Source organism: Phyllostomus discolor, chromosome 8 (genome assembly GCF_004126475.2).
Source record: "Phyllostomus discolor isolate MPI-MPIP mPhyDis1 chromosome 8, mPhyDis1.pri.v3, whole genome shotgun sequence".
NCBI lineage: Eukaryota > Metazoa > Chordata > Mammalia > Chiroptera > Phyllostomidae > Phyllostomus > Phyllostomus discolor.
Window position 1 is genome coordinate 54,471,929 of NC_040910.2, and position 24,547 is coordinate 54,496,475.

The 24,547-nt window shown below is 39.7% G+C and overlaps 1 protein-coding gene across 1 annotated transcript in view; it reads left to right on the plus strand.

Annotated features, from left to right (window-relative positions):
• CDCA2 (cell division cycle associated 2) overlaps window positions 1-23,535 on the plus strand; it is a 48,133-nt gene extending 24,598 nt beyond the window's left edge. The window contains exons 11-15 of the mRNA XM_028519955.2: window positions 5,113-5,191; window positions 6,289-6,377; window positions 7,308-7,445; window positions 18,103-18,274; window positions 20,672-23,535. Of these exons, the coding sequence (XP_028375756.1) occupies window positions 5,113-5,191; window positions 6,289-6,377; window positions 7,308-7,445; window positions 18,103-18,274; window positions 20,672-21,870 (1,677 nt within the window). The 3' untranslated portion in view covers window positions 21,871-23,535. The remainder of the gene's footprint in view (window positions 1-5,112; window positions 5,192-6,288; window positions 6,378-7,307; window positions 7,446-18,102; window positions 18,275-20,671) is intronic.
• The last annotated feature ends 1,012 nt before the right edge of the window (window positions 23,536-24,547 follow it).

The following is a 24,547-nucleotide window of genomic DNA, read 5'->3' on the forward strand; positions in this document are numbered from 1 at the left end:
GGGGCACTGATTGAAAACACCTGTGGGAGTTGAGGTGCAGGGAGAGACTCCCAGCCTCACAGGAGAGGTGGTTGGAAAGTCCCACAGGGTGCACAAGCCCACCCACTTGGGAATTGGCACCAGAGGGGCCCAATTTGCTCACGGGAAGCAGCGGAAGGGACTGAGGTCCCATGGAGAGCAGAGCAAGTGCCATTGTTCCCTCTCAGACCCCACCCCCACATAGAGCATCACAACCCAGCGACTGGGGGTGCTCCGCCCTGGTGAATACCTAGGGCCCCGCCCCTCATACATAAAAGGCGCAGCCAGACCAAAGGAAAAAAAAAAGATGGCTCAAACAGAATTGAACGCCCCTCAACTGGGACTTTTAAGCGACCGAGACAGCCAACCTATCAGATGCGCACTTCAAAGCACTGATGATCAAGATGCTCACAGAATTGGTTGATTTTGGTTGCAAATTAGATGAAAAAATGAATACTACAATAAGTGAAATGAAGAAAAATGCACAGGGAGCCAATAGAGATGGAATGAAAGCTGGGTCTCACATCAATGGAGTGGACCAGAAGAAATAAAGAAACATACAATCGAAAAAGAATGAACAAATAAGAATTCAAAAAAATGAGGAGAGGCTTAGGAACCTCCAGGACATCTTGAAGCATTCAAACATCCAAATTATAGGGGTACCAGAAGGAGAAGAGGAAGAGCAACAAGTGGAAAAGTTATTTGAACAAATAATAAAGGAGAATTTCCCCACTCTGGCAAAGGAGATAGACTTCCAGGAAGTCCAGGAAACTCAGAGAGTCCCAAAGAAGTTGGACCCAAGAAGGAACTCACCAAGGCACATCATCATTGTAAGGTTTCCTTAGACCCCGCTGAGGAATAAATGCCAATTAGGCAGAATAGAGCTTTATTTTGGGGGTTTGTGCTCCCAGGCAAAGTTCTCTGATCCAGAGAAAAGGGGTCAAAGGAGTCGCCCCGAGCAGGAAAAATGGTGGGGTTTTATTCTGGGTTGGCTGTCTGTGGGAGCTGGGGATTGGTTCCTTGTGAACAAAGCAACAACGTATCATTGGTGGTTCCCGTAGCATCCGGGTTTTACCTCAGCCATCTCTTCTGGTTTATAGTTCAGCCACCATGATTGATTGTAGTCCAGGTGCCATTTTGTCCTACTCAGCCCATCCTGACAATCATTATATTAGCCAAGGTAAAAATAAAGGAGAGAATCCTAGAAGCAGTAAGAGATAAGGAGACAGTAACCTACAAAGGAGTTTCCATAAGACTGTCAGCTGATTTCTCAAAAGAGACCTTGCAGGCAAGAAGGGGCTGGAAAGAAGTATTCCAAGTCATGACAGGTAGGGATCTATATCCCAGATTGCTCTATCCAGCAAAGCTTTCATTTAGAATGGAAGGGCAGATAAAGTGCTTCTCAGGTAAGGTCAAGTTAAAAGAGTTCATCATCACCAAGCCCTTATTTTATGAAATGTTAAAGGGACTTATCTAAGAAAAAGAAGATAAAAAAAAAACATGTACAGTAAAATGACAGCAAACTCACAATTATTAACAAGCACACCTAAAACAAAACCAAAAACAAACTAAGCAAACAACTAGAACAGGAGCAGAACCACAGAAATGGAGGGCACATGGAGGGTTAGCAACAGGGGAGTGGGAGGAGGAGAGAGGGGGAAGAGGTACAGAGAATAAGCAGCATAGATGGTAGGGAGAAAATAGGGGGAGGGTAAGAACAGTATGGGAAATGTAGAAGCTAAAGAACTTATGACACATGGACATGAACTAAAGGTGGGAAATGTGAGTGGGAGAGGGTGTGCAGGGTGGAGGGGAGTGAAGGGGGGAATGGGACAACTGTAATAGCATAATCAAAAATATATTTAAAAAAGAAAACAGCTTAACAGGAACAAAAGACTTGAAAATTTTTAGTTATTAGTAAAATTTGAACATTTTTCACATGTTTATAGGCCATTTGAATTTCTTGTCTTGAGAACTGCCTGTTATTCTTCCTTACCTACTTTTATATTGAGAACATCATTTATTCTCTCTCTTGCTGTTTCACTTTGAAATAGAATAATTTGCTTTTGGCTGGGATGAAGTAAGAGGAACCTAATTGTGCTCTTGTTGGAAACAAGTGAAAAACTAGAGACAATACATGAGGTAGTAGTTCTCGGATATTTAACATCAGGCAGCACAACATGGTGATTCCTGAGAGGAGAGATACCAAGGAGGTGAGCCTGTGAGAGGCCTGACCCACTGCCTGGGCTGCATTATGAGGCTGCGGCACGGGGAAGGTTTGTCTGAGTGAAGCCTGGCAGTCTTGTTAGCTGGGAGCATGGAGTTGGGATCTGGGAAAGCAGAGGAGGCCAGAGGTCACAGGGCAAAGTACCGGAGAGAAGAGAGCTTCGCAGAGAGCTCTAGGGATTGGCAAAGGGTTCCACTTAAGTCCTTTGTTTTAAGAGCTGGTCAACAAATGCTTGTGACTAAACTGCTTGAGGGCAGGTGAGACAACCCAAAAGGAGCAGAGGGAACAATGCCTGGAGCTCACACATACTGGGGGCAGGAACAGTGTTCCCACCAGCCTGGCTTGAAACACCTCTTCCAGAGGTTGTTGGCTATTGAATAGAGTTGCTCATTAGTAGAGCAGAGTGAGACTAAAAATCTAGTGGAACTTAAAAGTGAGCTGTGAAAGGACCCAGCTTGTATTCAGGTACTTAACTGCATTGAATAACAAAGCTCAATAATAACAACAAAATGACATTAGATTCAAAATCTCTGATGTGATTAAACACCAGTAGATGTGTAGGAAAAGCTACCCATAATAGGGAGAAAAGGTTCATGAACTTGATGTAGCATTAGAAATTACTCTCAGTGAAACAGAAAAAGAGACTGAACAAGGTAGACAGTTGGCGAGCTTGGACAACTTCAGGTAACAACGTGTAATTAGAGACCCCAAAGGGGAGGAGAGACCCAAAGGAACAGAAAAAGAAATTTGAAAAATAATGGCTGAAATATTTCCCAATGTTATAAAATTATAGCCCCATAGATTCTAAAGTACAGGTTTGCAGCATGTGAAACATGAAGTGCATGCACTAAGATACGTCATTGCTTAAAACCACTGATAAGTGGCCTGAAATGGCTAGGAAAAGCAGACACAAGACATAAAGAGGAACAAACTAGAAGACAGTGGAGCAACAGCTTCTAACAGTATACTTAGGGGAAAAAACATCCTGGCAACCTAGAATTGTGTGTCTAGTGAAACTTTCATCAAAACAAAAGTGAATGAAAGGCTTTTTCAGACTTGTGAAAGCTAGAAGAATTAATCACTATAGCAGGTTAGCACTGGAAGAAATGTTAAATGAAGTTTTTTAGTCAAAGGGAAAGTAGTTCCAGCTGGAAATCTGCATGTAACATAGGTGCAAAGAGCACTATAAATGCTAAACATTTGGGCAAATGTGACAGACTGTTTCCTCTTCTTAATCTCCATGAAAAATATTCAAAATAAGAGTAACAACAAAGTGTTAATTTGGTTTGTAACACGTGTACATAAATTATACAATAAAAATACCATGGCATAAAGGCTGGGAGTTCTTAGGCTATACACAAAGTTGTGTAAGTTAAAGATGCATGCTGTAAGCCATAAACCACTTTCAAAGGACAGCACAGATGTACGGAACGCAGCTAAAGCAGTGCTTATAGGGAAACTTTTAAAACTTAAAGCCTGATTTCAAAACAAGAGATACCTCAAATTAATCTCAGCTTCCACTTTAAGAAAAAGAAAAGTTAAAGCAAAGTAAGCAGAGGAAATAATATAAATGCAGAAATCACTGGAATTGGAAGTTTCAAAAAAGAAAATTATTGAAATCAAAAGATTGTGCTTTAAAGAAATAAGGTTAGTAAAACTTCTGATCAGACTACTCAGGAAAAAAGGAGACTACTGGACTCACCAGTAAGGAATGTGGGAGGTAACTATATATGCTAACAGTTACCAAAAGGATAACAAAGGACTATTATTAACAACTTTTTGTCACTAATTTGAGCAACTTCGAGAAACTAGACACATTTCTTGAAAGACCCAAACTACCATTTTCATTCAAGAAGAAATAAATGACCTCATTAGCTCTATTTCAACTGAAGAAATTTAAGTTTCAGTTAAACCTTCTCACAAAAAACCCTGCACGCCCAGATAATTTTACTAATGAATTCTACCAAACATTTAAGAAAGCTATTATACTGATTCTACATACATGCTTCCAAACAAATTGAGGAGGTGGAAATACTCCCCAGTTGTCAGTGTCAGCATTGTGGGACACATAATCAGACAGGTGTTGTACAAATGCTGCAGTCCAGTACCCTCATAAACACAAGAGTGTACATCATGACCAAATGAGATTTAACCCAGAGATGCGAGGATGGTTTAATATTTTAAAAACAATTTGTATAATTCACCATTTTAACAGACTAAGACTGAGAAACCATGTGTTCCTCTCAGTAGATGGAGAAGAAACATTTGACAAAATCCAGGGTTGATTTCTGATAAAAACTGAGGAAACATGAAAAAATAAATTTTCTTCAACCTGACAGATTTTATCTATGAAAAATCCAAGTTACCATCATAATGGCAATTACATGGGAAAGAAAAGATCTGATATCTGTGTTTATATTTTCATTTTACCCTGAAGTTCCCCTGAATAATTTGTAATGTTAGGTTGTGTTTATTAATGGATTGTCTTACTTTTATAGGAATTAAGACCTGAGATTTTAAATAAACCAAAAGTAACTCATAGTGGATCATTATGTCTACCTTCACTTAAAGTTTTTGTTTGTTTTGGTAGATTGTAGTTAGTAAACATGGTTTTATTCAAGGTGATTGGTAAATATTAGAAAATATATTTTATTTTTATATCTAGTATCTCCTGTTTTGCTTTGAAATTTTCCTTTTCAATTTTTTATTGCTTCCCCATCTTTATGCTTATTACAATTTTACCTACAAAAATAAATCCATATTATTTTTTTTTGGAGCACATTATTTATATGTCCACTGAACTTAAGGATGTCTAATTTCTCCTTTTTTTTCTTTTTTCTTCTTCTTTTTTTTTTTTTTTTGTTTAGGAAAACATAGAACCTCTTCAGGTTTCGTTTGCTGTTGTGAGCCCTCTTAGTAAGTCTTCAGTCTCTGAGACTCTTTCAGGTAGTAGCTTTTGTTTCTTTTATAATCTTAAATGTCATTTGCAGTTATCTGTGTGTATGAAACTTAATTTCCTTTTAAAAAATATTTTACTGTTATTCTATTACAGTGTTCCCAAATTTTCCCCCTCTGCCCTCCTCCACCCAGCCTTTATTTTCTTATTGAAATTTTATTACAACAGTGCATACTTGGTTAATAAACCACACAGTATAGAAAAGCTTATAAGTCTCTTATCCATCCATTTCAGGTCCTGCTCTTCATAGTTGCCCACATTTACCTTCCTTAGATCCCAGTTAGCACAGTTGAAGTGATACGGATTGCAAGGATTGTTCTTAAATATCCAAAACTGTTCGTCGACATTAATGCGGCATCTTGGGCACAAATGTACTTTCCAAGGTCTCTGGCTTTTATATGATCATGACAAGGCAACAAACATTGCTGTACTTTCCCGAGAAACCAGAACTTGGCTGACAAGCCTGTCATGGGACAGTCTCTCAGGATAGGAGCCATTATTCTTGTCTTTTCCCAGTTGAAATCCTTGAATGCCTTTTTGTTGGCTGTAGGACAGACACAGCCTGAGGTCATTAGCACAGAATCCAGGACAGGCACTGGTAAAGTAGAGCCAAATCGGAAGCATTCGTCTGTCATGTTCCAGAGTGTATGCTCTTGAACACATTGTACTGCCTTTCCTTTATACCATGAAAAGTAGTCAAAGTAAAATTTTCCTGAACTTTGTAAAATAAAGTATTTTCATGATCATTTTAAAGTCTTTTATTGCAATTTCATTTTTAAAATGTAGCTTGAAATAAACAGAAATGGGTAAAATGCAGGTATTTATTATGTGATTTAATCTGTTATCTTAGCAAGATAACATGTTATACAATCTCCATGGAAAGTGGCAGAAGTTTCTGGTATGTAAGTCAACTTAAGGTTTTAATATTTTTGAATCTCAAACTGTATTCCTCGTGGTAATTATGCTTAGATATAATATGGTAGTAAGAGCAAAGGTGGGTATTCAGAATAGTCAGGTGAATATGAAAGATGGCAGATCTTACAGCTTTTTGTTAGCTACCCCCATTGTGCTCTCTCTTGCTCTTCAGGCACTGATACCTTCAGCTCTTCAAATAACCACAGAAAAATACCTTCCTGTACAGATGGTAGAAGAACACGGTCCTCTAACAGAAGAAGTGTAAGTGTTCACATTTGACACAATGCATTTATTAATCTTTGCAGTAGATTTCTTTGTTTTTCACGCTCAGATGATTATGGCTAAAATCTTGGCTTGGACAATGTTACTAAGAGCTAATGCCTTATCCTACCTATAATATAACCCAGGGTAATGACATTTTCCTGCTTTGGTTTTATTTAATTTTGTTAGAAGAAAAAGCCAATAAAACAAGAAGCTTCCAAGTTTGTGTTAATGTGGAAGACAGTCTGTTTGAAAAGCTCATTGGAGATCTGTGTGGCTTTATGAATTTTGTTGAAGTACAAAGTGGGGAAGAGTAGCATGTAATTAGCACAGTCAGAAAATGACATAAATATGATCTTTTTAAAAACTATATTTTGTGTTGTTTTTAACACAGGGTTTCAGCTATTTTCAGTATGAACCTAATTTTCATTGAATGCATACGTTTTGCTATTTTATTAAGTTTGATAAAATTGGATTTTTTGCTTACAACATTATAGTGTGTAAACATATGCGTATACTATTACAGGTTTTTAGCTGATATTGTTGGATGGTAAACCCAGAATTCAAAGTCAGATAATCTAACAGTTGATGATTTTTTTCCCTGTAGCTCAGCAGCAGTTAGGCACTAACTCGTAGATGCTGAATGAATTAATCAACCAATTCTTAAGTTGGGGTTTTTCTTTCTCAAATAATTGGGCAGAGTGTATATGCTTCTGGGTCCATGCTTGATAGATCAGAAATTAATAATTACTATTTCTCCCATTTGAGTTAAGTTAGTTAAAATACATCTAATGGAATTTGTACGTTTAGAGGAAATGGCCCATAAGAATGGTAGAAGCAACATGGGAAAGAAAATAAAGGTGAGAGAACATACATTAAAATGTAACTGCTTGCATTGTATGGTATTCCTACTTTAAATTTTCTTTATAGCAATTGATCAGTTTTGCAGAAGAGAGTGTTTGCAGCTTGCTTAACACAGAAGCTCAGCCTTGCAAAGAGAAGAAAATTAAAAGGAGGAAATCTCAAGAAAGCAAGCGCCCACACAGAGTACCTCCAAAAAAGAATCCGGTGAGTGTGTGTCTAAAGCTGTATTACAGAAGTGGTGCATTTCTTTGTTGTATGGTTAGGGAAACATGGAAACAATTTTTTTGTTACCATTAGACCAAGAATATTACAATTATTTTACCATAGAAAGGGCCATAAGAGATTATATACTCAATTTGTAATTACCCAAGGGCCGTTTTTGTATCTTCTTTTATGGTGTTGGGCATATCCAGTACAGTAAATCATCAGTACTCAGATGTTAAATCAATTCTTATCTCTGAATTGAATCAAACTGCACCCTGCTTGGGAAATCTTCTCATTTTCTAGACAGGGATGAGTGCACCATCTGCCACTCGTTTGACCTTATTTCTGCCAATGGCTGGATCTCTTCCCTGTGTTTAAGAAAGAATTTAGAAACCCCCTCTCAGTCAGTGTGTCAAGGCCTGTTCCAGCTCCAATGACTTTGTCCCTTTATGGGTAACCAATCCTTGCACCTCCCCTTGGACCAGTTACTGGTCCTCCCCAGCTGGACCCTCCTCCCCTGAACTGGACATTCCTCTGTGATAGCCTGCCACTTGTTAATACCCAAGCCCTTCCCACTTTTACTAGTGTGCCTTTGTAGGTCCCACCTTCCAGCCCTAGCCTTCTGCCCATCAGCCTTTGCACTCCCTTACTTGTGTCCCTCTGCTGGTGCTAATAACCTGTTGGCCCTCTGTTTACTCTCCAGCTTTCGGATATCTCATAATTTCCCATGTTTCCTTGTTTATCCTAAACCACGTGAGCTGTTGTCAGCTACCCTCATTAATTTCAGCTCTTCATCCCTTCCATTCTGCTTCCACTCTGGGCTAGTCTAACCACAACCCCTCTCCCATCTAACACGGCTGCTGGAGGGACGCACAGGTGCTTCGCATGGTAGCTGACGTGTGGTCTCGCTATTTGCCACTTCACTTTAATTATTTTTCCAAGGAATGCAGTAACTTAATGACCATATCCAGGGCCTTGTTTAGGTCTCGTTCTCACTCATCATCTCAGCAACATACACCACCACTGGGAACACTCTTCTACAACCTCTGTTAAAAGTTTATTTCCTTCCACCCATGCTTAGATGTTTGTGTTATAATTACCCAGAGTTCTACTCTTTGCCTTTCCAAATTGTGTGTTTTCTGGTTGATTTCATGTGCAGCATGGTTGATGACTCCCAGATCTTTCTGATCTGTGAGCAGTAGGTTCAGCTGCCTACTAGACATCTCTTCTTAAACCATCCTACAAACATGCCTGGAAAAATCAACATTATCAAATCTAATATTTTCACCCCAACACACACGTACCCAAAACAGTCAGTAAACTTGTTTATATATCACGAAACAAAAACTGTTGCCATCTTGGCACAGTCACCCCCACGTCAGCAAAACCAGAAGAATCTGAGTGTTCTGGTGCAGTCACTTTTTTAGGTGTTGGAGTTCTTTAAAAGACCCCTTTGCTGAAAAAAATACACATAAGTTCAGAAATATACATTCAACTTAAATTATTGCATTAGAAATTGGTTTCCCTCATGCTCTTTATAAAACACTTACAAAGAACATATACCCACTTCTTCACATAAAATCAGTAGCCAGAAAGTTCAAGAAGATTTGAGCAGTAAGTTCTGCTCCAACCCCTCCCAGGACCCCACTGCATCAAAATATGGATGTAAGACCAGGCAGGGATAGGCTTAGAGTAGCAGTGAGAAAAGGAAGGAATGAAGAGGGGTATTAAGCAACAGAAGACAGCCTTCAATGAATTTCTGGAAGACAAAGCAGATGGGAGCATGTTGCCAGATAAAAGGTGGAAAGATTTACAGCCCAGAATGTGCTAGGAGGGAGCTAGAGATGTGCTGGGAGCCAGCCTGTCTGTTGGAATCCCAAGAGACTGGGCCCAGTATTGGCAGGTACAGTGGGTGGTGAGAGTGAGAAGTGGTGGTGAAAAACAGCTTAATTGAAGTCCTGTGTGTGAAACAGTTTGCACCAGTTGGCACCCCACCCCCTCTCCCACCCTGAAGCTCTCAGAACAGATGTTGCCATCTAGGTTGAAGCCTTCATCTGGCATTTGGAAAACTCTACAATCTCAACCGCCAGCTCCTGCCCTAAAGTACAGCCTGCCCTTGGCAGTCCCATTCTCCTGTCCCACACAGAGCTCCTCCTAGTAGAGTTGCCACGCAGGAGAGGGACTGAACTGGAGAGCAGAGGAAACCCACACCCATTTCCAGTCTTTCCTTAGGTAAGAGTCAGACAACTAAGTAGAATCAAGAACATGGAAGACCAATATTAAAAAGTTGAAAAACGGACCTCAGAGAGAAATACTATTCAGAGAATGGAAGGAAATGTTATTAAAAATAAATAAATGTTCTGATCTACTCAAATTTAAGAAAGCGTAAAAGAAGGGTATGCCATGAAAAAGGAGCAGAGAAAAAGCACTTGCAAAAATAAAATGTGGTACTTGGACTAGAGAATGAAATTAAGGAATGTCTCCCGGGAGGTAAAGCAAAAGGGAGACAGACCAGGGAAGAGATGGAAGACCAGGCTAGGAGTCTTTGTGGGGATCTCAGGACAAGAAAGTAGCATGGAAGATGTTGTCAGAATAAAACAAGAGGATTTCTCTGAACTGAAGAAAGGAATTGAACAGTAAGATTAAGGAGAAAAGTGGACTTTTCTTACCAGGAAATAGTAATCGGTGTGGTGTCAGGTTTCACAGCAGTCTGAATGCAGAAAGATAATTCACTGGGACATTTAAAGCTTTGAAAGAAACTTGATTTCAGCCCCAAATTCTGGACCCAGCCAAATTTAATTAAGTGTGAAAGAAAAAAGATGTTTAGACATTTCAAGGACTTTGAGTATGTTTCTGTGGTATTACTGGGGGTGCTACTCAGAATGAAGTGAGCTTAAGCAGTCAGGACTTGGTGGATCTGCCCATCGGGCAGAGCAGTGCCAGGGGAACCTCAGATAACAGCTGGGCTGCCAGCATGAGTGGCCCAGCAGGCCTGTGTGAGAGAAGGGGTGCTCCCAGGAGAGGTCTCTGGGGACAGGGCAGAAAGGCCTGTGAGCAAGAAAATTGAAGGTGTGCCATAGAAGAAAAAGCAAGGTAGTTATATGCCCTTTCAAATAAAAGTCTGTATGCAAAAGTTTTGAAGCAAATATGATTTCAAGCAATGAGGAAGTGAGGAAAAGGATATCTGATAATGCTTTGAATCATCAGGGTGGTGATGGCATCAGAGGAAAGGAAAGGGATAGGATCTCTGTCCCCGTGGGGCAGTGGAAAATGTGTAGGCAGCCCTAATGTGATGGAAAGGCTCTTTGTGTTCAGCTAAGGGCTAAGCTTGAACAATGAGAGTGTGTATAAGATGATCTAGATGGAGCTAAGAGCAGAAGGCAGAAGTCGCTGGAAAGAGTGGGGGTGAGGGGTTAACACTAACTGTGCAATGGTCAAGAGTGCAGGCTCGGGAGCCCGGTAAGCTGGGATCTGAGTCCTGCTGCCTCCTGGCACTCGGTGGGCAAGAGTCATCCCTCTGTTGGTTTTAAATGGAGATATTAATGGTACTTATTTTATAAGCTCATGGGGCATAGTGAATGAGTTAATACATGTGAAATGCTTAGAACAATGCCTGGCCATAGTAAGCACTGTGACTGTTATGATTATCATCTTAAAAATTAGGGGTTCAAGATATATTTTAGAAGTTGGTGCAAGGAAATACAAATGCAAGCTCAAAGGTAACCAATGAGCCAGAACCAGAAGGGCAGAGGAAGGCTTCCTTTAAGTGAGCAATAGCCTCATCTTTCAGGGCTGGGGTGAGTGGTGCTTTTCTGCACTGTGTGCTCAAAGCGTTCTGTGAGAACAGATCTTACCCAGACACGTGGACAGTGGTAACTGGTAACTCTGTGAGGTGATGGGTGTGTTTATTACTTGACTGTAATAATTATTTTATAATATATACATATATTAAATCATGTTGTACACCTTTTAAAAAATCATGCAACCAAAATGTATATGATTTTGGTCAATCACCTGAATAAAGCTGGAAAATTTTTGAAAAAAATAAATAGCTTCACTAACTTGGACATAGCTTTAGAATTCATAGCATCGAATTTCTGTATAACTCTAGAAGTGGAGAAAGTTTCCAAAAATATGAATCAAAACCCAGAAACTGAAATATAAGACTGGTCAATTTCACTCTATTTGACCCAAACAACATGGAGCATGCATGGGAAAAAAACTAAGGATATTGAAAAGACAAAGGAGAAATGTGGGAAAAGTATCTTCAATTCATATCAAACACAAAAGATTGAGATCACTAATATTAAAAAAGCTTCTAAATTGAGAAAAAAGTGAACAATTAGAGAAAACTATCCAAGAGATTTTTAAAAAGATTTTACTTATTTTTAGAGAAGGGAAGGCAAAAGAGGGAGAGACACATCAATGTGTGGTTGCCTCTTGCTCGCCCCCTGTTGGGGTCCTGGCCTGCAACCCAGGCATGTGCCCTGACTGGGAATCAAACTGGGGACCCTTTGGTTAGCAGGCCAGCACTTACTCCACTGAGCCACACCAGCCAGGGCAAGAGATGTTTTTAAAAATTCACAAAATTTAAATGAAAATCCCTTAAACGTGAAAAAAATGTTCAGAATTGCTCATCATAATGAGGGAATTACATTGAGATGCCATTTCTTACCATTTGAGATTAGGAAAAATTCCAAAAGTTTGACAGCATGCCCTGTTAGTGAGGCTAGTTGGTAAACAGCACTCATACATTTTCTGGTAATGCAAAGCCCTGTGGAGGGCAATTTGGCAATATCAAGCCAAATTAAATCCATTTACCTTTTGATTCAGTAATTCCATTTCTAGGAATTCATCACACAGATCCAATGATAAAAAAGACAGCAAGACATTCTGGAAAATTATTTATTGCAGCAGTCTTTGTAATGCCAAAGACTGAAAACAAACCAAGTGTCTGTCAGTGTGAGACGGTGACCAAACTGTGGTGTGTTCACAAAGTGAGTATTTTGTAGCTGTGGAAAATAGTGAAGGGAAGTTCCAAACACTGCTGTGGAGTGATGCCTGGAAGTGTTTACTGGTAGTGAGAAAAGTGAGCTGTAAACTGATGTGTGCAGTGAGCTACCTGTTAGGGGACGAACTGTGTTCCCCAAGAATAATCACGTTGGGGCTCCAACCTCCACTGCCTCACAGTGTGACTGCGTGGTGAGAGGGCCTTTAAGGGGTAAATACGTAAACAGGCCCACAGAATGGTCCCTAATCCAGTCTGACTGGTGTCCTTAAGGGGGGAGGGGGATGGGTAATGGTGGAAGAGGGTACAAGGGGCATAGGTGGTAATAAAAAATGTAATAACTTTTTAAATAAATAAATAAATAAATATCCTAGATTTTACATAGGCAAAAAAGGAAGCCTAGAAGGCAACCCCAGGGGCACAGAGACAGGTAGAAGGCTATGGGAAGGGGCAGCAGGAGGGCAGCCATCTGTAGACCAATGAGAGGCTCAGAGGAGACACCCACACCTTGACCTTGGACTTTCAGCTTCCAAGATTGTGAGAAAATAATATTGTTTAAGCCACTTGGTCTGGGGTATTTCATTATGGCACTTTATATGGCTAACTAACATATTACCTTTTTATCTAAGAAAGTAGGAAACATTAAAAAATAATATGTGTGTGTATATATACAAACACATAAAATCTAATTAATGAAAGTGGGAGAATAAGGCAAACACCAATAACAGGGTTTACCTCCAGGGAGGGGCAACCGGCGGTAACAGAAAAGCATGAAAGCTAGGCATTCTTGAATGTTTTACCTTTCGACACTGAATCGTTAGGAAAAAAAACAATCCCTAAAAATTAAAAACAGATGGAACAAATTATCAAGTTGATGGCTTAACCTCACAAAGAATTTTTCAAACTTGGAAATCTGAAAAATCTCAGTGGGGTATATCATAAGGACAAAAATAACTACAAAGATGGCTTAAACAGTGTGAAGTGCTTGTCTGGACAGGGGAGCTAAGTCTAGAATAAAGAAAATAAGCAGTTTTTTAAAACTGACTTTAGGAATCAAGACTTCCAGTATGAGACAAAAAACAATTTAAAATCAAATTCAAAACCTTGCTAGACAAAATTTGAATGGGAAATATCAGTATGAACTCATGTTTTTTCCTTTAGAGTAGTTTTCTCACTGTTTGTGTATGTATGCACACATACATTCATGGTTTGGGGTGTTTTCTCACTCTGGGACCTAGATGGTAGTCCTAAGGACCATCCCAGTAGAAAGGGAGCAGGGTTCCTTTAGTGAAACCACTGCCTTCAGCTTCACAGCAGCAAAGGTAGCCAGTGCTCTTGGTGTGTCCCAGTGTACAAGCAAGGAAGGGCCCTGTCAGAGGACACCCGGCCATTGGGAAGGGGCTGCCACTGACCAGAGGTGGGGCAGTGTGATTGTCAGAGAGAATGATTGTAATAGATTGAAACACAAACATCACATGTGAAAAAAACACTTAAGTTCATGATAATTAAAAATAGTGACAAAACTTGAAAGCCACTGTAGCTGTCTAGAGCATCAACTAATTTTTCTAAAAATTACAAAATAAAGTTTGAGCTCTATTTCAAGTAAATAATTGATGAAGAATTTCTGCTAACAAGTAAAAACGACATGTTCATGAAAGATGTCGAACCTTAGGAAGCAGGGTAGGGAGTCATGGTGGATGGGTCAGACAAACACATGGGCCCTAATGCCTCTGGAGAGCAGGTCCCCTGAGGCTGCAGGGAGGCGTCTAGCCGTCCATGAGATGCTGTTTCCGAAAATATGTGTGTCTGTGTCTCAAAGCTGAATCTCACCAAGCCTAGATTTAACGACCAGCCTGTGGGAAGTACAGGGGATGCAGGAAGATGCAGACTGTCGTTGCAGTGAGCCAGACCCAGTGTTTGGTTCATTCTGTGGGGCAGACGCCTCATTTTATTCCTCAAAAGGCAAGAGGGAAAAATGAAGGGACCATAGATATAAAGAGACCTATCAACCATATGGAATATGGGGAGGCCTGATTTGAATAATTCTAAAAAGATGTTTATGGGCCAATTGGAGAGCTTTGAATTCTGCCGAAACATGAGGGAAAATGGCTGTCATTACTGTCCTTAGTGTTTAAATGTTTCATTCTGAGGTAATTTGAGAAATGCATGCTGCTGTAAGAAGAGTTAGACTCCAGGTCCCCTGTGCCCAGTTTTTCCCAGCAGTGCTGGTGCCATCTCGCAGCACTGGGGCACCACATCACAGGAAGGCAGCGCCGGAGTGCTGTCTGGGGGCCAGAGAGCACTCCCGCTGCTCTTTGGAGGCATGTTACTGAAGCGGATCACACACTGTCACCTTTCCAACTGGCTTTTTTTCTCTCGGCACGATTTGCCGGAAATTGGTCCAGTTTGTGTATGTATCAAGTTATTCAGTTTTGTTGCTGAGCAGTATTTGTTGTCATATGAGGAGGTAATTTTGCAGTATATATGTATACATGTATGTGTATGTGATTACATTGTACATATACCTTAAATTTATATGTCATTTATATCTCGATAAAGCTGGAAAAATAAAACTCCATTGTAAAAGAGGAAAAAAAGCAATAAAATACAATGTCAGGTAATAAAATGTTTTATTTCATGGTGGAAAATAGGAACCCTTCCCTCTCAGATATACTATAGGATTTTCAGATAAAGTATAATGTCTGGGATTTACTTTAAAATAATCAGGGGTGGGGGGTTATAAATGAATCTTGATTTCTGTATGTTAGTGATTGTTAAAGATAGTTGATGAGAACATGGGATTCAATGCTATTCTATTTTGTGTTTTTGGCATTTTCCACTATAAATAAAAGTTAAAAATATAGCAGCATGAGCCCCTTAGTGAAAGAGATGGAGCTACCTACAAAACTGAAAATGGGACTACTAAGTAAACAGCAGGAGTATTGAAGTACATGCTTTTCATCATAAGCTTTCCTGCACAATTTGATTTGTTGCCATGTATATAAATCTTAATTGTGCAAATACAAAATAAGCATTTGCTTCTGTTGCACGACCTCCTTCGCTGTGTGAGGAGAGAGATCGGTGACTCTGGAGGAAATGGAGTCACTTCAGGGGTGACCCTTCACTTGTCCTTTGCTCCAATAACCATTTCTAGATTGTGTGGCTTCCTTACATTTCCAGTCACCGTGGCTGCTTTTGCTGACTACAGCATAAGCAAGGTCTTTGCATCGGCGTAGTTTCAAATGCTGTTAAAGTTCTGGCCTTTGCAGATAGATGAAGCCTTCTCACGGATAATACAGATGTGTTTTCACGGCAGACTGCAGGTGCTTCAGTCTTTTCTTTTTTTGTGGTTTACCCCTGTTGACCCATGACCATAAAAAAACAGTATTCATCTTTCACCATGTTTAGCAAATGTTATGAAGTTTAATTAATTGTACTTTTTCATATTCATTCATTTATTCCTTCGTTCATGTTTGTTGAGAAGCCACTATGTGCAAGGTGCTGGAGACATATCAACAAAGATTTTCAAAATCTGGCTAAAGGGGGATTTTTCCCTACATGTGAATCAAACTTTCTAGAGGTTATAAGATTGACTGTAGTATATTAACCAGCCATGCAGGGTCTGTGTCACACAATAATACTAGGAGCATAGTTTTTGATGTTAAAAATATGTTCCCCATATCCATCCTCAAAGTAGGAAATGAATTTAAAAGAATAGGAATAGCTAACACACATGGGTCAAGCCCCGTTTTCTTTTTTAACTTTAATTGTTCAAGTACAGTTTTCTGCCTTTTCACCCCACCACCCCAACCCTCCCCACCTCCCTCCCCTGTTTCTACCCCCTTGTTATTGTCCATATGTCCTTTGTAACTCACCATTTCACCTAAAGTAACTTACTGAATACCAGTGTTGTGATTTCCATTTTGCAGAGGAGGTGGGAATGAGGTAGTGGGAGGTAAGGTAACATGCCTAAGGTTATAAAGCAGTTAAGGGGCAGAATCAGGATTTGAACAGGAGGCTTTTAGCACCAGAAGCCAAACACTTTTGCATCTAATCTATGAAGCTGAGTTAAGGTTTTCTCTTGTCTTCCACCTCCATTGCCGAGCTATCATTTCCCCAGCTGTTTCATGCAAGTGAACAGAAATTCCATGGGGGAAAAAAGTTTCATAGTAAAATATTTAACCCAGTATTTTCCTAATGTTTATGGAGATTATACTGAGGACTTCTCAGAAAACATAATGTTAAATGTATATAGTAAATCACCAAGAGGAACATTTATCTTGTACTGGCCATTTTAAAATTGTTTTTCCATGCAATGTTTTATTTAGCTTTCGCAGGGTATCTGTAGACATTTCAAGGAACGTACGGTTCTGGGCCACTAATGCACTCTGAAAATTACTCTTTCACATCACTTGTTTCTATGCTGTCACCAAATGACTTCCTGAATGTGATGTCAAATGTTGTTACTCCCTGGGTCCCCATGCAGTGAGCTCTTAGTGCAGACAGGGCCCTGCTTGCATTGTTAGCTTCATCTGCCCCTGCCAGAGTGCCATTCTCATCTCTTTGGAGAGCCCTCCTGCACCACTCCCATCCTCAGCCAGAACAGTGCTTGCCTGTTTCAGGTTTAAGTCAGCCATTACATTTTCCGTGAAGCCTGCCTCGAACATCTCCTGAAGGCCAGGCACACGTCTTCTCGTATCTGCAGTTCATCGTAGTGTGCACGTAGTACCGTTACAGTTGCCGGTAGACCGCGAGCTCTCTAAAGACCACGTCCAGTGTGTTTATGTCTCACGCCTGGCAGGCCATTCTCTGCCCGGGGAGTATCCCCGTGAATGTTTGCACACATGCCATTTCCTGAGAAGCTTTGTTGCAAACATGGCCCTTGTGTTGACCTGCAGTCTGGGCTCTCCAGCATCATCACACTGAATCTGTTTCTTTTTGCTCATGATCTATTATTTCAGTACAGTGTTTGAGTTTCCCCCTTTTCCATATAAAACTTTTGCTTAACATAGAACATTAGTTCTTGGTTACTGAAGCGACTGGCAGAATAGATTTAATACTGCATTCCAGATATGATTAAAGCAGTTTCTCATTTTTATAGACATCTGCATGTTTTCTATCAATTTATTACCAACCTTTGCCCCTCATCTTCTACTTGTGCTTGTTAAAAATCCATTTTATTTTGACCTATTCATTTAAATCTTGATTAAATCTTATGTCATTTGAATCAGCTTGCTAAGCTTTGCGTTCTCTTCCATGTATGTACCTCTTGTTTCTTCATCCATGGCCTCCCCTAGCTTTCGGTTGGAACTCCTGGTTAATCCCAAGCCATCCTAACTGTGTCTTAGTTACAGGTATCTCATGTCTTAAGTCTGTCCAGTTTCTTCATCTAATCTGTTTTTGGCTTATCCAGAGCTTATTTTGGCAAATATAGAACATTATGCTACCATTTAGCAATTGAGTTCTGCTTTAAATTTTATTTGGCTTTGTGTAAGGTGCCCAGCCCTCAACCCCTGACTCACATTTTTGGAATCTTAAATGACATAACTGGTCTTAAGTGTTTCTATAGATATTTCTATAACTGGTCAAAATTGTAATAGGTGGTGCTACATCTTTCACAGTCACCATGTTTTTAATACGTTTTCTCAGATTTTAAAAAGTTCCCAGAAGAAGAAAGGAAGAAGAAAGAAGGGTATTCAGAAGAATCTGTATGGGGAACGAGACATTGCCTCTAAGAAGCCGCTTCTAAGTCCTATCCCGGAGCTGCCCGAGGCTGCCGAGACCCCCCCTCCACTTCCAGGTGTCCACAGGGTGCTGTCAGGTACCTGTCCTCTTGCCCTTGTTCACATTCTGTTCTGTTCTCCCTCTTTGTGCTCTTTCCCTCTCTTTCCCCCCGTTCCCTATTCATCATATAAACTGTAAATAAATAAAAAATAGCAACTTTGCACGTTACTGTGCGAATGCAAAGGAAGCGGCAGTGGGACGTTTGGGCCATAGACCCTTCACAGACTCTGTTGGAAGCTCATACCCTCCCCTCAGGGATGCTCAGGCATGAGATGCTGCATCTAATTTGGAGGGAAATAATGTTTCTCACCCTGTTTCCTTTTCCTTTTTTACAGCATTTGGTTAAAGTAAACTGAGTTCTGTTTAGTGGTGTGTTCATCACTGAAAGTGAGTGAGGTGGTGACTCAAATACTTGTCCCGGCCTTCAGTAGAGTTGGCTCTACTAAGCGTATTCTAAAAGTGACACCTGTGAGCTGAACTTGGTTACCCTGCAAGCTTTGTTTAAAAGCAAAGATGAAGTTGCTCAATATCCTAGTTTGATAAAAATTGGATTGGAGTTGCATCCTGTTTGTAATGCCTGGATTTTAAATTGACTAAATCATGCCACAGATGATACGAGTGTGTGTTCATTTGGTGGGTTAATTTTGTACGGAATCGTTTTTAAAATAGCTTCCTTTGTCAGTCATCCGGTATTTATAGCCTGCGCTCCCTTTGCAGCATACCATATAGGGTTTATAATAGACTCCAGGATGACAGTGGTGCGTGCCACTCTAAACCTTTGGCTCTGCCTGCCTCTGAGCTTCAGGAAAGCACACAAGTTTAAACAGACACAGGACCACCCCACAGTCACACACATGCTCCTCCAGCCCCTGCGTTTCATGTGGTTTCTCTGGAGCCAGGGGGTGGCCGGCCACCTCACTGCTTTTAGTCTGGCCTGATGCTGGTCTCCTAGAAGCCTCAGCTGTGCTGGCTGCCCCCTCAGGAAAACTGTTCTCACTGCACCTGCCCCACCTGGTGTATAGTGACCTGTTCACCTCCATTCCTGGCAAATTGCAGTCCTCTTGAGACTGGGAACTCTTATTTTTGATATATCCCCAGATCCTAACGAGTTTTTTCTGAAGATGTTCAATGTCAGTAAATATTTTCCATCTTTCATCTTATCAGAGAACTTGTTTTATGAAATACCTGAAGCATTTGAAGCTTTTTTTTTTTTAAATATAATCAGCTGTAACAAGGGTTTAGGGTAGATCTCTCCCTCCCTGCCTTCTTTCCATGTTCTACTCACTGCCTCCCTCGTTCTCCCTCCCACTCTCTCTCCCTCTCTCCTCCCTCCCCCCCCAATTCCATTGCTGTACCCTACTTTCCTTCTTTAGCATGTTAATTTCATGAACAATGCATAAGTGTCCATTTTTAAAGTTGTATAAAGGGCCCGTGTTAGTTGGGTGGCCCCAAGTGGAGCCTCTGAGCTCATCTCCAGCTTCTCGTGCCATGATTTTAATTACCCAAGCCATGGACATAGACCTTTCAGATCTAAATCTTGTGTTTTAGATGTTTTGTTCAGCTTATGTTTATACCTCTACCAGGTCTGATTTTGTTTAGAACATTTTATATACTTATCTGACTGGCCAATTTAAAACTTCTTTATCTGGGATAACAAGAGAGGCAATGTTGAATTGAATACACTGGAAGGTAGACACATCAGCCTGCGTTTGTTTAGGCAGTGCCGTGTGACTTCAAAACCTTCATGATGGTTTCAACTGTGACACTTTTCACCTATGATGTCACATAGTGTGCCAAAAACACGTGGCAGGCTCCACATGGCATGAGTTCCCTGGAGGATGAATTTTAGTGAGCAATTGAGGCAGGAGGGAGGAAATTTTTAGAATATTGGAACAAATGTGGCTCTATTTGAGAGTACACTGCATTTTATATTAAGTTTTTAACACAAGGTGTAAGATCTAAAATCTTCAGGGAGAACTGTTTTGGCAAAGTCCTTAAATCTCTCAGAATTCCAAGTTTTCTTTCCTCTATTTCAGGGGAATTGTTGCTGCAAAAGTTTCAGAAGCATGATGTTGCCCACTTTCAGTGATTCATTTTCAGGGAAATGTAGCTGCCTCACGCTCATTGACCTTGTGGTGAGAGAAGTATATTAGAATAGAGGAAGCAATTTCAGATACAGTTCTCATTTTCCTGGTCTATGGTTCCGGGCTTCATTAATTCATGTATTAACTACCTATTCCCTTAGCCCGTGGGTTGGGAAGGAATGACAAGAGAAAAAGGATGATGACAGATGGGGCAAGTATAGTGGAATGTTTAATGGGTCTTGTGATTTTTGAAAGGTTAAAATACTATAATGTGGCACCTGTTTGATTTGTTGAACTTTATTTTTATGGCTACTTTTTAATTAGAATCAAACTTCTTTACATGCCCATAGATGATTTCAGCTTAGATGGTGAACTTGAAGAAAGGAAGCTTCCTGAAAGAAAGAATCTTTTCCCTCAGAACTCAGAAGAATTCAATAAGTACAATGTGTCTGAATTCTGCAGCTCTTACATAAAAAGTTCCTTGTCACTTATTAATGCCACTTGTGATCAGGATTCAAGTATAAATACTATAGGAATCCATGCAAATAAAATTATTCCAAAAGCAGAAGTTAAGTTGGAAAGTGAAAATAACTTAAAAACTGCAACCAAGAATGAAAACATTCGTATTTCTTGTGCTTCTAAGACTGAAAAACGCATCGTGTCAGATAGTCCACAGTCCAATTTTATCGGGCAGTCCCAAGAGGGTTCTGCTGCAAGTCAAAATGTGGAAAATCTTCAGAGCTTTGAAATTTCAGGAGATGTCAAGTGTGAACAACAAGATGACTTCTTAGTAGGTCCTGAAGGAAAACTGCAGACCGAGGATTTAATGTCTGGCTCACAAAAAGAATGTGATTATTTGGAAGATGTCTTAATTGATGAAAGAAAAGAAAAAAGTCAAAGTGAGGATTTGGGAGGAAACTCCACAAAAAGAAGCGGTGTGAGTTGTGAAGGGAAACAACGAAGGCGCTCTATGTGCTATCTTGATGGTCAGCATTTGTCTTTGGAAAACAATGGAATGCACAAACCTTCCTACAGTGTGGGCAGCTCTGCAGAAATTAGTTTGGAAAATTCTGAACTGTGTAAAGATTTATCTGACTCCATAGAACAAACCTTTCAGAGAACAAATAGGGAGGCAAGAGTCCGACGTAGCACAAGGCTACAAAAAGACTTGGAAAGTGAAGGACTTGTATGGATTTCACTTCCAGTTCTTTCCACTTCCTGCTCCTCCCAAAGAACCAGAAGGAGAACCGTGCATACATTGGACAGCAGAGGATTTGAAAGTGTGTCCCCTAGGGAAAAAACTGCGTCCTTCAGACAGAAAATGGGGACACCCTGCTCCATATCAAATCAAGAAAACAGTGAGGGCTTTGCAGACACTTTTTCCCGTTTACCTGGGAAAAGGCGGAAGAGTTTTTGTACATCTGCACTTGCAGACACTGCAAACACGAAGCACAAATGCTATAAAAGAAGATCCTTTCTCAGCCAGAAGGGAGAAGGCTCTCCAAACGATGTTGGAAGAATGAACCACGCTGGAGAACTGCAGCAATAACTGACGTCTGCTGCAGAACATTTGGCAAGATGGACGCCACCCACCCGTGCCGAAGAGATCCTTTCATCCTAGCTCCTTTTATTTGTTCAGTGTCAGTGTTTAATCGTTTCAAATAAAGTCGTGTGAGTTGAACCTACTTTTAAGGAGAAATAAGTGAAATTCTTTTCATTAAAAAATGTTCTATTAAATATGTCCTTCCCCCAAATGGCAAAGGCTTTATTAGTATTTTGCTAAAAAGGATTGTTTTTAGACCCTAAATTTGTCTCTTAAGTTTGTTTTATGTTAGTACATATTCACCACCAAAGGGTTAGAGTCTGTTGAAAAAATTATCTTTTAGAATTGGCACATTACATGTCGATGAGAAGGGTTTTTAAAAAAAAATTGACATAATATAACATGAAAGTGGACGTTAATACAATGTGGAAAGCTGTTTTAAAATGTGTTTTTATTTTAAGAATACTGCAAAAAACTGGTTAAAAGTTTTAAAAATTGGGGTAGATGTAAATTGTAAAACTTGTTTTCTCTTTGGGCTAAGGTTAAAAGAAGCTTAAATGACTTGCTTTAGCTGTCTGAAATGTTTAATTCTTAGATTAAAATCAAATGTCCAACATGGAATTTTGGGAAAGTCTTTTCAATGACCAGAATGGTGAGGGTGGGAGCAAAAGTAGTTTTAAAGTTGTTTGTGTAAAAAATAATAAATAATAATACAAGAATAAACTGAGGTTTGTATACCCACAGCTGTAAAACCTACCTTTGCCTATATGATAGATGTGTCATTATAAAATGAACATATAATTTGTAAATAATGAATGTGATGAAAGCATTTTGTCCTTTAAACAAGATTCTTCAACGTTTTGTGGGGTGAGAGGTGGATTGGTTTTTGGTGAAAATGTAGCAGTTTAGTTGAAGACTTATTTCCCAGATTATTCAAATTACAGATAATTTGGGATTTATTTTATGGTTCTCCTTAAAACATTGCTTTTAAGTCCAAAGTGAGCTGACCGACATGAAACGTGGTGGTAGGTCGCTGGCTTCCTTTTCAACAAGGCATTTTCCAGCTGCTTTAATTCTTACTTTTCTACAGTGTCAAGTACGTGCATACTATCACTTGTCTTGGATTTTCCAGTTATGCCTCAGCCCTATAGCCATATATCCTATTTCCTATCACCATTTTGGTGATAGCAGTTTGAAAATCTAAGTTATTATATATCTGGAATTTGTGAATGTGCTTAAATCATGTATCATTAAACAATTGTCTTTAGAATCCTTGAAATCATTAACCTCCCTCTCTTTGATAGCAGAAGCCTGTTAACAAATAGTGCTCTCTATAAATAACCCTCTGGGGGAGAAAGCTCCCGCTGAGCGCCCATTTCCCCTCCGCAGATAGAGACTATTTGTTACCTTCTTGGCACCAACAGGTCTGGGACTCCTGCTGGCAAAGACTAATGTATTTTACATTAACACTCAAAGTGATCCCCAATTTCTTCTGCTAAAGGGTAGATTGTTTAAAAAATTCTTTTATCTTTACACATAAATTCTTTATGGATCCCCCCGCCCCGCTTTTATAGTTTAGTGTGGTTGAGAAATGTATACCACTGAAAACAAACTACAAAAAAAAAAAAGAGAGAGAGAACTAATTAACTTCTTATGAAGCTTTTTGGTTTTGGAATTTAAAAAGAAAATTTTTTCAGAAATGTAGAGTGTTAGAGGGTTTTGTTTTCTGTTAAGTTTTTGTATTCTTTGTTTAACACGCAGGTTAAAAAATGGTTGTTATTTTTTTCCTTTTAAATTCTGTGATCCATAATCTCAATCCCAATTGTCTTTGAATTTTTATAATTTCGGATGCTGTTTTATTCTTCAAAAAGCATTGATGAGGGTGAAGGGAACATTTTGGTGTGTGATTTTTTTTTTTCACTTGACTTTTCAAATATAAAATTGTTCTCATTTTCTAGTATTTACAGATAAAAATACACAGACACTTTACAAGTTGTGTTGGTTTCAAAATGTTTGAGCGTGAATGTTTTGTTGTTATTAAGAACAAACCGGCATTTTTCCTAAAAACATTGGCTCTGAGAAATTAAAGCAACTTAGGCCCAGTTTTCTCCGATTTGTCTTGTTTGCATCATAACAATTTGTGAAAAGTTCATGATTTCTGTATTTGACATGTGTGCTTGTTTTTAATAGTTTCTCTTCACTTGTGATTCAGTCAAACCCTCGGCTCGAATTCATTTTTTCTGGCCTTACCTTTTTACTGCTGTAACTGTTGACATTTGGCCTTAGAAACTCTTCTCATCATCCCGCTGCTGTAGTTCCTTGTTTGTCCAGAAGATGGCAGCCTGACATCTGGAGTTTTTTCTGCACCCAGTGCCTGAGAGCCGGGGCAGCTCTTGCTGCCATGGGTACCTCCCTTTCACTTTATGTCTACTCATTTTACAAAAGTAATGCAGCTATTGAAAAAAGCATAAAACTGTACACAATTAAAAACTGTCTTCTTACACCCTGTGCCAACCAGCATCCTCTAACCACACCCTCCTCTCTAGCTTTCTGAGATGCAAACACTGAACAACCCAGGCACAGCGTCCAGACCTCTGCCCCGGTAAACATGACTGTAGGTCCTATTGTTTTCTGATGGGATCTGTCGGTACTGCTTTGCAACCTGACTTTTTTATTCAACAAA